At 39.1% G+C, this 15,098-nt stretch overlaps 1 protein-coding gene across 1 annotated transcript in view; it reads right to left on the reverse strand.

Moving 5' to 3' along the window:
- Nucleotides 1–990: 990 nt before the first annotated feature.
- GRID2 (glutamate ionotropic receptor delta type subunit 2) overlaps nucleotides 991–15,098 on the reverse strand; it is a 1,378,694-nt gene continuing 1,364,586 nt past the window's right edge. Inside the window, exons 15-16 of the mRNA XM_025199482.1 lie at nucleotides 6,164–6,404; nucleotides 991–1,413 (exon numbers count right to left, since the gene is read on the reverse strand). Of these exons, the coding sequence (XP_025055267.1) occupies nucleotides 991–1,413; nucleotides 6,164–6,404 (664 nt within the window). The remainder of the gene's footprint in view (nucleotides 1,414–6,163; nucleotides 6,405–15,098) is intronic.

Raw genomic sequence — 15,098 nt, forward strand, 5'->3', positions numbered from 1 at the left:
AGTCAGAATAACATTAAAGCAACCTGTCTTTTCTAAATGAAAAGACCCCCTGCACTGTACATCTTTCCTGTATACAACACGTTTTTACTAAAGCTTTATTAAATGAATTGCAATAGCAATGGCTGCCATTTTATATATATATATACATGTGTGTGTGTATATATATATATATATATATATATATATATATATATACACATATATATATGTATATATGTATATATATATATGTATGAGATACTAATTTATTTAACACAACATAGGCTTCTGCCATATGATACAGTTTACTGTACATAAGAAAAACTTTTAACACTGTACAATTACATAAAGATCATATGCACTGTTGCAGTGCAAAAGTAGATTTAACTGTAGTCTTTTACTGGCATAGTAATGGCTTTTTGTAGTCCTACAAAATTGCATTCTCATATTATGTGGCCTGAATGGTATTTTTATTCTTTTTCTCTTTTTTTCCCCCTTTTTATCTTTTTCTTTTTTTGTTTTTGTTTTTACACTGCAGGGTTTGCCTTTGGTCCACAGTTAAAAGGACGCACACAGCAGCGGAGCACTGAATGGATGCAGCAGAACAAATGCAAAGGTTGAAATTATTGCAATTATATAAAAAATAAAACAGTGTGGTGGGGGAGAACATAAAGGCTGTTCCATGCAGTAACCCTATGTCTTTTATGCATTATTCACTGCACATTTCCTATACTTAAAGTATATGGAAAATATGCTACTAGAAAACTTGTGTGATGATTTTCTTTAAAAGGAACTGGTGACTAAAGACTTAAAGAGAGGAGGGAGAGAGAGAGAGAGAGAGAAAGGAGGAGACAGAGACAGATAAAGCAGGAAGAGAAGGAAAAATAGTAAGTTGTTACTAATAATCCTGATTTTTAAAAAAAGTTACATCCATGTTAGTCCCACAATATTACAGCTGCTCCTTGCAAAGGGAGTCCTAGAAAGAAACAGTGACGAAACTTGGTTTGATGCTCAGATGGAGGTGCCTCGATCTGGATCACTGCCAATATTGAGCCCCAGAGTAGGAGTTGGTTGGTATGGGATAGATGACATTGTTTTGATGGGACTTCTGAAAAAACCCCCATTAGGTGCCCTATGCCTAAAAGGGCCAGTTCGGTGCTCAGGTACGTTGCCAAATGAGAAACCAGAAGCGGCTTTAGCAGACAGAGTACGGCTAAGAGTCTGGATCTGTTCTGGTATGAAGGTTGTCGTGGTGATGTGAGTATTTCTGAAGTCACTGATTTGCTCCAGTGCTTGGCGTGTGGGCAAAGTGTCAATGTCCAGTGGGGTCAAATCAATTGATGAGGTGGAAAACTGTTTATGGGGGCTGTCATCATCTGTGCAGAGGCTGTTCACACGTCTGTGAAGGTGTTCCAGGTCAATTTCCTTGTCATCCTGGAGAAGAAGAAAAAATATGTACCACTCATCGTTGCCACTTTTTGTTGGATTGATGCTTCATTGTGGAATCAGATCTCTTCAGAAAACATGACATATTATTAACTAAAGCTTCATGTTAGTTAGATAACAGCTGAGTTCAGGTATAAATATCAATGGTAAATGATTCTCACTGATGGAAGCTGCATGGATTGGAAAGAACACAGGTGCACTTTACCATTATAATACATCTATCTTCAAACCCAGCATCTGAAGTGCAAACCTGTAGGTGCTACAAATACGTACTTATCATGAAAGTGCAGGTTTGGAGGCAGGTTGTGTGTCATTTAGACTAATGACAGCTTGGTGAAAATGATCTTTATATAATGAAGATGAAGTGTCACCTTAGATGGCTGGGGTGATGCCAGCTGTTCTTAAATTCCATAATGATCACTAAATTTGAGCTTCAAAATGGGAGCCTTTGAAGAACAAGATTATCCCCTTCATCAACAGGGGATAACTCTGGCAGGGCTAATGGACTTACATCTTACAGGACTGATTTTTCTCTGTATTAGTCAAAATAGAACAAAAGCTGAACTTCCATCCAGAATACTTGTGGTTCATGTACATTATATCAGAATGGAATACATAAAGTGAGATTGAGTTGTAATACCTACAGTGGGTTTGACTCTCTTTTTGCTTATAGTGGAACAACTCCATTGGCTTTGGTAGAAATATACTGGTGTGGGTGAAGGGAGAATGAGGCCTATTGTATTTATGCTGATGTGTGATCACTCCATCCTACCCTTGTTCTTCCTTCTTAAATTTCTCCCCTTATGGAATTTGAAAGATGTGTATCATAGTTGAGAATTTAAAAGCATAGAGGTCAAAAAATACATAGCCATGGGTCCCATTGTAATTGTAAATCATCTATGTTGCACACACATATTAACACTGAACTAAAAACCTTAACTCAAAGCTGTGTTAAGCATAAAATATGTGAGGGATGTCTCTTTTAAACAGGGGACACAGTTCATTTGTTGGACTACAAAAATAAAGTTTCAACCAAACTTTGTTAAAATTTATTTAAGGCTCTATAAAATCTATTGGCTCTTCCAGGCCCCCAGAGATATCTCCCAGTGCAGTATTCTACAGCCTCATGGACAGTAATTGTATGGTCCCATAGTAGTGCATTTATGACCTCCAAGCTTGATTACTATGACTCATTATAGGTCTGATTCAAAGCTCACTGAATCAATGAGAAGACTCCTTTTGTCCTCGGTCTTTAAAGCCATTCCATTAACTAGGAATAAAATCAAAATCATGAATCCTGAAAAACTCCATCTAAAACAAAATTTAGTAATTAATCTGGCTAGCAACACTGATTTACAAATCTTTGCACTGACACCCCATGGAACCAAGTCTAGTTCAGAGTCTGTCATTTGAAGCCCTCCACTACTTTAGCAATCTGAGGGATGCCCTTTCCTTCTGTGACCTCCCAAAGCAACTGTGTTCCACCTGAACAATGAGACTCTTAGCCAGCAGGGGGAGGCTTGGGAGTGGAAGAGGAATTAGATTTCAACTCCTGCATGAAATAAAACTGGCTATAGACCTCATCACTCTGAGCACAAAATATGAGCTCATCTCTTTGATCTAGCTTTTCATCTATAATTTGCACACACAGAAACTTACATAGACATACATCTATGCCACTCACATATGCACAAACATAAACAAGCAAACAAAACTAAAATCAAATTCATTAATCAAGATATTTCTCCTATAGGCTTGGGAGATTATCAGAGACTATGATATTAAGGACCAGGTAAGAATATAGATGGATACATAGAGGCTCAGTCTTGCTGTTTAAGTCATGATTTTGCCTCTGTGGCACAGTGTTCAATGTTTCTTTTTTTTTCTTTTGGAACTTTAAGCAGTATAAAAATACCTCATAATTTAAAATACCAATGAAGGCAATATTTTACATTTATTACTGTAGATATATTGCAACTTATCTGAGCCTCTAGGAGTCACTTTAGCAATACAGCTGACTCTTCTGCTATCTATCACATCCCAGAATGAAGTGTTTAAGGGTAGGGCCAGATTTAAAAAAAGAAAAAAAAATGTTGGTATTCTCCCATGGTTCACCCATGACCCAAACTCCACCCATTCAATACACCAAAATGAGACCCACTCACAGTAAGATTGTGCATATCTCCATAATATGATCATTCCTCTTCTCTCTTGTGTGTTTTGATCAGGAGTGAAATATTCATAAGTGTTCACATTTAAATTATCATCAGGCTTCAGAGTCAACATCCCATTGAGATTACTGGGGCAGTTCATACTTCTCCCAGAGCTATTGTTTAAGGTTGTCTGCAGACTCAGGCAGACATCACTGAATGGGTTACTTCTGGTACATGATTGAAAGTTATCTTTGCAACCATAAGACAATTTTTTTCAGTATAAGTGCTTGGATTCTGGAGCACAAGATGGCAGCCACCAGGAAAAAGGGCTGGCTTGCTGACCACAGACTGGCCCAATCTGACCCCTGATTCTGGACTAGTGCCCTGGAAGAGCCAATGGATTTCATGGAAGCTAAAATGAATTTTAAGAAAGTTAGTTAAGATGTATTTCCAAATGAGCGCACAGTGTGGATAGTGTAGACACTCAGCACATATGTCCATGCTTAAATCAATTTTGAGTCAAGCTTTTCAATTCAGCTTTAAGATGAATTTAAAGCCACGCCAGTATATGACAGTATAAAGAGGCCAAGTTATAATGTCTGAGGAAATCACAATTTAAGTTTCCTGAAGAACATCTGAAATCCTCAGCATGATCATCTATCTATCTATCTATCTATCTATAGGTTTCCCTTGCTTTATGCGGGTTCTGTATGTGTGAATTCACTCTTATGTGATGACCCTTTTTATATAAAAAATTAATTATATGTGAGGTAAATTCACTCTTATATGATCGCTGTGGTGGAAACCCGCAGTCAGCTGCTTTGTGCAGTGCATTGTGGGAGTGACACACACAAAAATATAGTCTCCTGTGTGGATCTGTGCTCCTCGCTCATTGTCTGCAACACGTGTTTCTGCAGTTGCCACCCCTGTTATGACAGTGCCCTGTGCTTGTGTGTACTGTCTGCTGTTGGTGAGTACCAAAATTGTTTTGTAAAAGTGGTAGAAATGGGTCTGGAGGTCAGTACAGTTGAAGTCTTAGAACATATGCCTGTTTGTTACATTGTAAAGTGGGTTCTTTATGCAAAATCGAGTTATGTGCCATTTTCCAGGAATGCACGTACACCATAAAGCAAGAGAAACCTCTATCTATCTGCTTCTTTTTTTTCTTTTATGTATTTTTTGGACCCAATAAATATACAATCTGAAATTTCTTAAAGTTTGGGTTAAATGATAATCTGATATGTAGTAGTGTTTAACCATTTGTTGGTTGCTGATTCTCATTCCAGAAAAATACAATTTAAAAGCAGAGAGTTTTAAAAATAATTTTCTAAATATTTAAATATCAATAACAGGGTTGTCTAATTTGGGAGTGTAATTAACTTTCTGGATTATACAACAGTATATTGGCAGGGCACTTGAATATCAAAGAAACAGCAGGCAAGGTCACAACTATCACATAGAAACTCACAGCAATAGCCTTCAACAGGTGTCCCAGCTATGTAGACAGAAAAGATAAAACTGAGAATGATACCTTGCATATCATCATGGGGCATGTCTACATGAGATGATGACTCTGCAGTAGCCAAAAAACACTGAACAGTAGTGTGTCACAGCATGGACAGTACTAATATGCTATTGCATAGTATTATTAGGCTACTACGCAGTAGCATTACCTAACAGACACTTGCTGGTGCTACTGTGCAGTAACTCTAATTACTGCACATTTATTTAGTACTTGCTAATACAAGTACTAAATAAAGGCACAGTAATGACTGCACAGTAGCATCTCATGGTGATGGGCCCAATGGGTCCTGCATTGGGAATATCTACCCAGTACATTTTAACAAAACTTCATCCAGTGTTGCTATATCCAGTGTTCTCTGGAGCTAAACATTTAAATTACCAAGGTAAGAAATTTGTAATAATAAGAATGTATAAGGTTCAGAGGGCTGGTAATGAGTTACCTGGGTTTCCATAGTGCAGAAAACATTATATATCCATAGACAGATAAAACTAAATGGAGCCCTGGTGTGAGATGATATGAACTGAAGTCCCCAGGAACTGATTTCACTGGTTAAAATTTTTTTAAAGAACATCCATATTCAGGCTCCTAAATAAGATGACCACCTTCCCACTGATTTTAAGATAGATAATAAGAACTATAGTCAATAGGAACTGCAACTGCTTAGTTCCTTTAAAAAATCAGGTGGAATTTATTTAGGAACCAAAATATGGGTTTAGGATCTTAACTTTAGAAACCCATTTTTGAAAATCTCAGCCAAGGCACCTAGGGGATATATTTTGCATGTAACAATGAGTGACCTTTCAAACTCATTGGCTGAACCTCGATCTTATCTAAATAAACAAATATAATGTATGAATCACAGATGTATTCATAATGTACTATCCATCTATAAACGGTCACATATTATACACTATCAACCTACTGCATTTATTTTTGTTTTCCTTTTCATATCCTGTGTTTTCCTTCCACATGTAATGCTATAAATATAACATGCCTAGCAGTATCCCCCAATAATGGAGCAGCATGAAAATATTCCAGATGAAATAAAAGCCTTTAATACCTCTTTTGAAGGGACACGGGAGCCTTTTCTTTTATTCCACCATGTTTCCAACATTGCAATGAGACAGGAAAGGACAATCCCAGCAGCCAGGATACAAAAAACACCTGAAAAACTCTTTATGTCCAGAGCACTTCCTTTCTGTTTGGTGTCCACTGATGAATACAGATCACATTGACCGTTTCTGGGCCACCACTTATGCTTCAGTATATCCATGTCTCCATTCTGCTGCAGTTCTAGAATCCTTGAGGAGAAAACACAGAACATCAGATTATCGACTGAGGTGTATGTTAGATACTTTGTCTTCTTTTCATTCCCCTCAGTAGAAGTTCCAAATATGTTTTTTCCAGTCAGATTTCTAATAAACTGTGTCTAAAACAAGTACCCACATGTATAATGCTCTATTTTTCTCTGTTATGACAAATGCATGCCATGGTATGAATGGCAGACATATTGAACACCTGTGGTAGTGTACATTGTAAGTTATGCTTCTTTCTTTCACCCCCTCCTTTCTTCCATTTTTTACCATGCTGTGCCTAGCTCCCTTTGATCAGAGACCTAAGGAAAAATATTTTGCATTTGAAAACTTGTCTAACTTCATCTCAACTACACACTTGGTTTAGTAAAATATATCAGCCTAAGAAATCCTTGCCCCTCATAATTTCTAGACCATCATGGCTATAACATCCCTCTTACGCTACTGTAAGGAAACCAGTAAATTCCTGCCTTCAGCAACTTGTTTGTCTGTTCATGACCTTAGAGACAACCCCTTTCTTTCCTGAATGATACTGTGTCAACTGCAATCATCTATAACTCTTGAGTTAACACCTTTAAAGTTAAATGGGAGATGAGAGGTGCCAGGGGATTTTCAGAGAAAGATTATTTGATGTGCAATTGATTTACTGTTGTAACTACGTATGAATTTATTGTTTATATAATGGCATATATATTTTGCCAGGCTTCTCTGAAAGGGAAGATGTGGCATGAATAGATTTAAAGAAGAAAATTTTATGTTTGACAGGTCTTTTTGGTGTTGGTTTATCCAAATGAATTGTAGATTCATGTTTTTACAAACCGAGTACATGTGTCTGGAGTATCAAATAAGAGCATTTGAACAATTAAAATAATCAAATTAGGAATTGCTTTTTAAAAGTGGTAATTATAAAATGGGTCCCCCCCCCACACAAATGATCTGTCTTGGGTTTTTTTTAAATGCCGACAGGAAAACAGATTGACTTGCATAAACATCTGAAACTGAATATAAAAAAAAAAATAAAAAAATTAAAAAGCACAGCCAAGTCACTCTGAGGTTTTTTCATTTAGAGCTAGGTAATACACCAAGTACGATTTTTGTACTAAAAAGTAAGAGAGAAAAATCGTATAGGGCTAATTCCCCAAATGCTCTGTGCATAACAGTTCTTGTAACCCCCAGATAGCACTATCATGAATGAAACCCAAGAGCAGTAGGAGATTCCAATGAGCTAGTCCATGGGCTGGGGATTTTGGTGGGAGAGGTTGTTCCAGAAATGGCTCTGCATGGAGTGTTCAGTCTTTTGTCAATGAGTACACCTGAAGTATGCAGAATGTACTCCACTTCAGGGCTTTAAGAAAGAAAGATTTGGCCCTGGGAGGATATCCTGAGAGACAAGACAGGTATTTCTAAGGATAAATCAGTACAGTGAACTTGTTTATACTGTTTGCTGATTAAAGAATAGTGAGGCATAGTCTCTATACCAACTTCAAGGGGGCATGCCACACAGAAGACACAGCCCAGGAGAGAAAGATCAGTGGTAGTTTTAAGCCATAAATGCCTTCTCTTGTTTCTGAGTTGTCTAGGAAGCAGCTTTACATCAGCCTTACCCTGGAATATCTTATAGATGGCAAGGCTACTACAACCAACCTGGAATCTCTGTAGTGCTCAGCACTAAATAACAATGGCATGGTGAAGTCACTGAATGGCAGGGGTGGGCAGGGGCAGGATATGCTGACTACAGTCGATGTGGGAAGGAAGAGGTGTGACATGGGTGAAAGGAAAGGAAGTCTTACCTGATCGGGCTGCTGCTGCCACTGCTCAGAGTCAGCGGAGTCAGCTTTCCTGTGGCTGGGGTTTATTGGAATGGATCCTGGTGTCCCACACGCCCCGTGGCTCCCTCCCACCTTGCTGTCCCAACCTGATACATACACATTGGGAGCAGGGCTATGTCCACTCTGGCAAAGGCTTGCTGAAGGGGGAGCACCATTCTGTTTATCCCACCCTGCACTCCCCTGCTTCCCAGATGCATTGTTTGGTGTGGTGCTGTGCTGCTCAGCTGTTATGGTTGACAAGGGGCAGATCAGGACTTCCCCCACTGATGCAGAGGCTTTAAGAGGGGAGGACAAGCACCAATTCACTTGTGCCCCCCAGACCCTGCAGATAAACTGACCGGTGCAGTGCTGCACAGCATTGCCTGACTCCTATGGCAGGAACTTCTGCTGTGGTGAGAGGGATCCTGGTGCCCCACTCACCCCACCCTAGTCTCGCTACTGTTAAAGAAACTTTCCTTCCTGTCCCAAACCAGGAGTACTGGATGGAAGGAGGCCACACAGGGCTGTGTACATTGGCCCTATATTGTTCCTTCACCAAGGGAATTCATGTTTGTTAAGTTAATGGGAAGAACAGGTGCTCATTTTTTTTCTTGATAATCAGACCACTTCTACTTAGGTTCCTATACATTGATTTAAGAGTCTAGTTTCAGCACCCAAGTTCAAGCATTTTGGCCTGTGTCCATTTGTCTTTGTGAATTTCTAAATGCCAGCTGCATAAGGCAGTAATGGAATAGCAATCTGGGAGCAGAATGGTTTGATTTCCTCTGTGGCAGCTCTAAGCCATGAGGACTTCTATTTTTCTCCATTTTGTTCAGTTAGTAATAGACCAAAACATGCAGAATGATTGCCCCATTCTCATTAATTAAATGATTCTCCATTTGTCAGTCTAATTTCTGATTACACAGGACATCTTTTTCAACCATAGAAATTTGCATAAAACACTGAACTTAAGCTAGGTCTATGAAACAGAGATTCATGCCAAATTATATAATTTTAATCAGTAAGGAATCTATTTTGATTCTAGAGGTCAGATGCAAGATTAATTGCTGTAAGGAAATCATAAAATATTAAGCAATATTAAGCAATGAATAGTAGTATGCATAAATGGAAACAGCTCACTAGAAAAATCAAGTTAAACAGCAATTCAAATGGAATACAGTATATATCAAGGGAAATTACTGAACATCAATGGTAACTTGACCAAATATATTAAATTTATGTGCACAATGGGACAGAGCCTTGTTCTGCTGGATTCAATTGATGTTTTGGCATTGATGTCAATAGGGTCAGGATCTAGGCCCAAAACAAGAGCCAACATGCTTTGAGGTTTATAAATGCTGCCTATTTTCCATACCTAAGGAATTATTATTGCAGAGAGATATTTTGGAAACAAAAATGTGCTGTCACTGGAATCTTATGACCGGTAACAACAGATATGCAGAGGTTCTGGATGTATGATGTGTCTGATGTGTAGGCACCATTATGCCCATGTGATGAGTGGACTTCCCACAAGATGGCAGTCTTTACACAAAAATACATTCCTGCAAATCCTGCCTGTGAACTGTACTAATAATTTTCCTCTTGGACTACAGACATATATTTTAATCATTTTAATATTAGAATTGCATATTTCAATAATTAGGTATGGAATAATAGATTAAATAGAGGACTGATAGACTCAAAGGAACTGATATAAAAATGTCTGATGTGGGTCATTTTGGTACTATTTCAGAAACCCAAATTCTTTACAAGTGAATTTTTCTGTACTACTTGCTCTGGTGGGACTGCTATAAAGGAATGGAAAAATATTACAAAGAATAGATACCAGTCAGAAAGATGGAAATCTGTAAGGTGGCTTCACAATTTCCTTGTGTTCTAAAATTTGATCATATTAGAAAGTATGACATTGAAAGACCAAGTCTAAGCACACAAACTGTAGTGACCTGACTTGAAATATTTGACCTTTTAGACTTGGTTGTTGATAGACTGTGGATCTTGAAATATGTTTATTTGGGAAGCAAACTCTTACTATAATTTTTTAAAGTTAATAATGTCAAAAGTGAAAAAGATGCTCAAAACTCTCTAAAGTATAGGGAGTAAAACTGAATTCCTTTTTGCTTTGGCTTTATATTATAAGGCTATATCATGCATTTCATTGTACAGAGAGTGAAGAGGAGTACAAGGAAAGACTTCTTCATCTTGGATTAAAATCTGATGCTGATTCAGACACCTAGGATACTTGCAGACTTTACACTTTGATTGTGTTAGGTCAATCTAAGGGCCAAACTGTACATATATTTGCAGACGTTAAAAATATGGCAAGCCTGATCTAACTTATTATAGCTGAGGGGGTGCACTAAATTACATCAGGAATGAGTTAGCCCAATCTACTGAATGCGTGTAGACATTCAGAGCACAGCTCTTAGGCTGGGAAAGCCCAGCTGGTCACCCCAGCCATGAGGCCGTGCTTTTCCTACCTTCAATCATAATTTTTAGGTCTCCAACCCCCTCATCCCGGATGGAGAACTCTCTCCGGGCCCACTAGCACTTCCTGATTGTCCCCCCAATCCCAAGTTACTTAGATCATGTTTCTGGGACAGCTCCTGGCACAAGCAAACGTATGCACAAGTGGGACCTGATCTATGAGCACAGTTTAAAGCAAGCTGTGTGATTGTGAATTAGGTACCAGGAACATCTGCACATACACCTAGATGATCAGATTTGATTGTCTTATTTCCCAAAAGTGCCATTTACACACAGGCTGGCAATCTATTCCTACACACATGAATGGCTACAAATTTATGTAAGGACAGAGTGCCACCTGGATGTAGATGGCATTTTTGGGATGTGGATGACCAGATCTGGTCACTTAGGCATCCACATAAGAACAGAATGTCACCCTGTGTGTTTCAGTTTTACCTTTCTTCAGGATGCATATAAAGCACAACAGTTGGCGGACTGAAGTCAGTGGGAACAGAAGCAGTTTCATAACAAGACTTACCTACTTCATAGATTAGTTGTGAGACCTAATTAGTGCTTTGAGGTCCTGAAATAAAAGGAAATCTTAGGACTACAGAGCATTATTAGTATTAAAATAATCAAAACATCCATGACAATATCATGTTTTGACCTTCCTTTTTTATATATTCTTTCTCAGTGATAGATAACCCACACTAGAGGGAGATTCAAAGATGTAATGGTACAGTGGGGCTAGGAACTATTTTTACAGATGGTTTGAGATGGCATGTGATACTGAATGCCAGTATCTTGCACCAGGACACGTTAACTGGAAGGAGTTACTTCTGATAGATGCCTCTTCTCACTGAAAATAAAACATGAGAAGAAGTGCTGGAATTCAGGCTTCTACAAGTCTTCAAAATTATTCTGAAACTCATTTTGATCTCCACTGCATGTGGAAAGACCTTTTAATTATTGGAGCAAGAGCTGCTTACTATTATGAATAAAAAGAATGACTGAATCAGCCACTAGGAGCCAGATTTTCAAGTGCTGAGCACCTGCAGCTGGGGACATATTTCCAAAAGAGCTCATCACTTATTATAGTGAATAAGAGAGAGCTGAGCTGTTTGAGAACCCAACCTTATTGTGTGTGATGAGCTGTTTGTGAAAAATCTAGCCGCTAGCCTTTGTGGTTTTGAGTTGCCCTGAAGGGCCCTTGTGAAGCTAAATTCATTAGTGACTGACTATATTACTACAGGTGATGGATGTCATATTAATAGCTAATAGGTAACAAAAATAGATTCTTTCAATGAATCAGAACATAGTCAGCAGCCATTTGTGTCAGTGATAAAACTAGGCCATGGACAAAGTTTACTTGGGCAATTTCAGAAGGGGAGGGGAAGCTGCTACTCGGGAGTGCACAGCAGCTGTTATGCTCCAATTGCTGTGTGTACATGAATCTGTAGCAATACAAGTGATCTAAGTCACCCTACCTTTAACTCTGGGTGAACCAGAGTTAAAGTTTGAGTGGCTTTGCTAAATGTGAAACTGCTCCATGTGAATGTTTGTCCATTCCTCTACTCTGGTCACTTTTATTCCATAACAATAGCTGGAGTGACCTCACCAACAAGTTCTACCTTGTGAGTGGGCACAAATTCCCCAATTCTCCTGACACTGGTTTAGTGGTTTTTAAACTGCTATGGTGAAGATTTAAAAAAAATATCACACGCATCTCAGTTTACTTGCTTGATAATATCCTCTATGACTGCCTAGAATTCAATTAAAGGAGGCTTTTACAGGAAACAAAACAGTGATTGAGAGAAGGTGCCATCAGAGAGAATATTAGGATCCTTAAGAAAACAATAAAGAGCTATCAGTTTAGAAACACATACCTGCCTGGTTCTAGCCATGTTGGCAAGTTAACTTTCCCAGGCCTGATTACAAAATTAAAAAATGCACCAAAGCATTTTGGAGATAGTCGGGATATAGCTAACAGCTGCTGGGAATGAGAGATACACAAGTGAAAAAAGGCAGGAAGACAATCAATGTCTCTTCGTTTACAGAGAGAAGTAGCTGGACTAAGTGGAAACTACCAAAGCATGCAAAGAAAGGATCGCACGTAGCTGCAACTGAACAGATGTGCTTAGACTAGATGTGTGCTTTATCCTTTGCTTTCCTGGCTGCATGCCTCGAATGGAGTAAACAGTATGCTTGTTTTGCAGAAACTGCATTTGAGTCATGTTAATCCATGACTGGTCACAGGCTCCAGGAGGGAAAAGTCTTACAGGTGCCATACGTAGCAGGGACTGTCATGGTAACATATGGCTGGAGATTGGGACCAGGGGCAGGGGCTGGATGCCACTGGGGATCTATGTGAAAACAGTAAAATCATAGGAGAGATGCTCCCTGGAGAGAGGTGAATGTAGCAAAGTCTGTCACTTTTGTAATACACATGAGAGGAGCTGCAAAAGGGGTTTATGGTACTGCTCACTCTGTTACTGGGAGTGCAGTGAGAATAGGGGTACTGCAGCATAATGATACGATCTGAATTAGGATGAACTGCAGAGTTTCACTCTGGAAAAAGTGCAAGAAGAAGCCTGTCACTTGGGAGAATTTGGAGCACAGACACATCCCTAAGTCCTGGTAGGTACTTTAAAGTGGCAGTTAAGGATTCCCTAGGTGTGAGGAGATTCACAATGAGCCTTATTGCAGGCTTTCCTGCCCTCTTAATTTCCCCAGGGTAAAGACTGTCTTGTGAATCTGTGCTCTGCCAACAGTGTAGAGCAGCTCTAAATTATGGCCCAGGATCAGGGAGGAAAAATGTGGCTGAAAGTTCCTCTTTCTCCTGCCCTTACAACATGCTACCACTCCTGCCCCTCTGCCACTCTGGTGCGCCTCAAGCCACACACACAAACCTTGATTCCTGAATATGATAGAAAATGAAACAAAACAACCTAGACTTTATTGTCAGAATTAAAAAATGAAGATGTGTTAATCAAACTTGCAACACAAAAGAAGCCATGGCATTAGTCTTTCTGTTTTCTTAGCAATAAACCAGTGGCCTGAGGGGATATAGCAGCGGGTGCTCAGACCCTCAGTTAAGACAAATCAACACAGCTTTGCAGAAGTCCACAGCACTACATTGATGGATAAGCACTCTGAAGTTTTTCCCTCCTAGGACAGATAATATCAAACATAATAAACTGTAATGAGGTGTATCCAAATTAATAAGAAATGAAATATTAATTATTGTTATCATTACATTAAACACTGGTAGGGATTTCTTAAATACTTTTCTAGAATAGTGTTACCCAGACTGCATGGTTTTGCTGAGTAATACAATTCTGAAAGTTGGATGCAAAGAAAAACAAAGTCCTTCAAGCTTTTAATAAGGGAAGTAGTCATTTGAACCTAATCAGCCTTTAACCTTACAGCTTCTCAATTTATTTCCACTCTAGGAGAAAATGAGGATAAAAATATTAGTATCCATTTACAAAACCTAAATTACAATGAAACACCTGCAGATATTTCTGAGCGGCACATAAATACCATGAGTTCATTAAGCTCGGTACTAGTACAGTAACAATAACATTAATTTGTTGTGCAGACTTAGGGCGCTTTGCCAGTGTTACCAAAACAAAAAAAATATATTCTGATTCTGATTCAGTTCAGCTTTAGGTGATGGCTAGCACCTCACTGAAGCACCCTCATGCCCCAGCCAGCCCCTCTGCAGCATGCTGAGCTGGACTGGAGCAGCCCTAGGTTGGCAGGATGACCCCCAGAGCCTCCTGCCAACCAGGGCTGCTCTCACCTGGCTCAGTTTTCTACAGTCATGGGTGCATGTTCAAATACTGCACCAGAGTTTATTTCTGCACTTTAATTGCATGTGTAGATGCAACTGAATGGTACAACTGAAAGTCATCTCTTCTTTTCATAAACTGAGTAAATCTGGTGATTTGATGCAGAATCAACAACACACTACACCGATGGAACCACACACTATCATTTAAACATAGTTACTTTCCCTTGTAGACTGAGATTCTTGACATCTAAAAAAAAATGCTTTCCTTGTTGTGGAACTTTCCAAAGCACTCCGCATAGGCTGAACTCTGCAGCTGTTGAACTCAGTAGAAGTTAACTATTATCTCAAGGGTTGGAAAAGCTAAACTGAGCACGCTTGAAAATCTAAAGGAAAAGGTAAGACGAGTTGGATAAGCCTGCATCAGCTAAGAGTTAAAAACATTTAACTGGTCCTTCCAGTCACAGTGCACGCTTCAGAGACCTTTCAGGTCTCAGGTGGCATATCCCTGGCCTACACAGTTAGGTCAGTCAAGTAAGTGGTTAAGCAACTTGTGTAAGTCTGCACATGCTCACAAGGAGCAGGAGCCAGAAGATT

The sequence above is a fragment of the Alligator sinensis genome, unplaced genomic scaffold (genome assembly GCF_000455745.1).
Source record: "Alligator sinensis unplaced genomic scaffold, ASM45574v1 scaffold194_1, whole genome shotgun sequence".
In the NCBI taxonomy this organism is placed as follows: domain Eukaryota; kingdom Metazoa; phylum Chordata; order Crocodylia; family Alligatoridae; genus Alligator; species Alligator sinensis.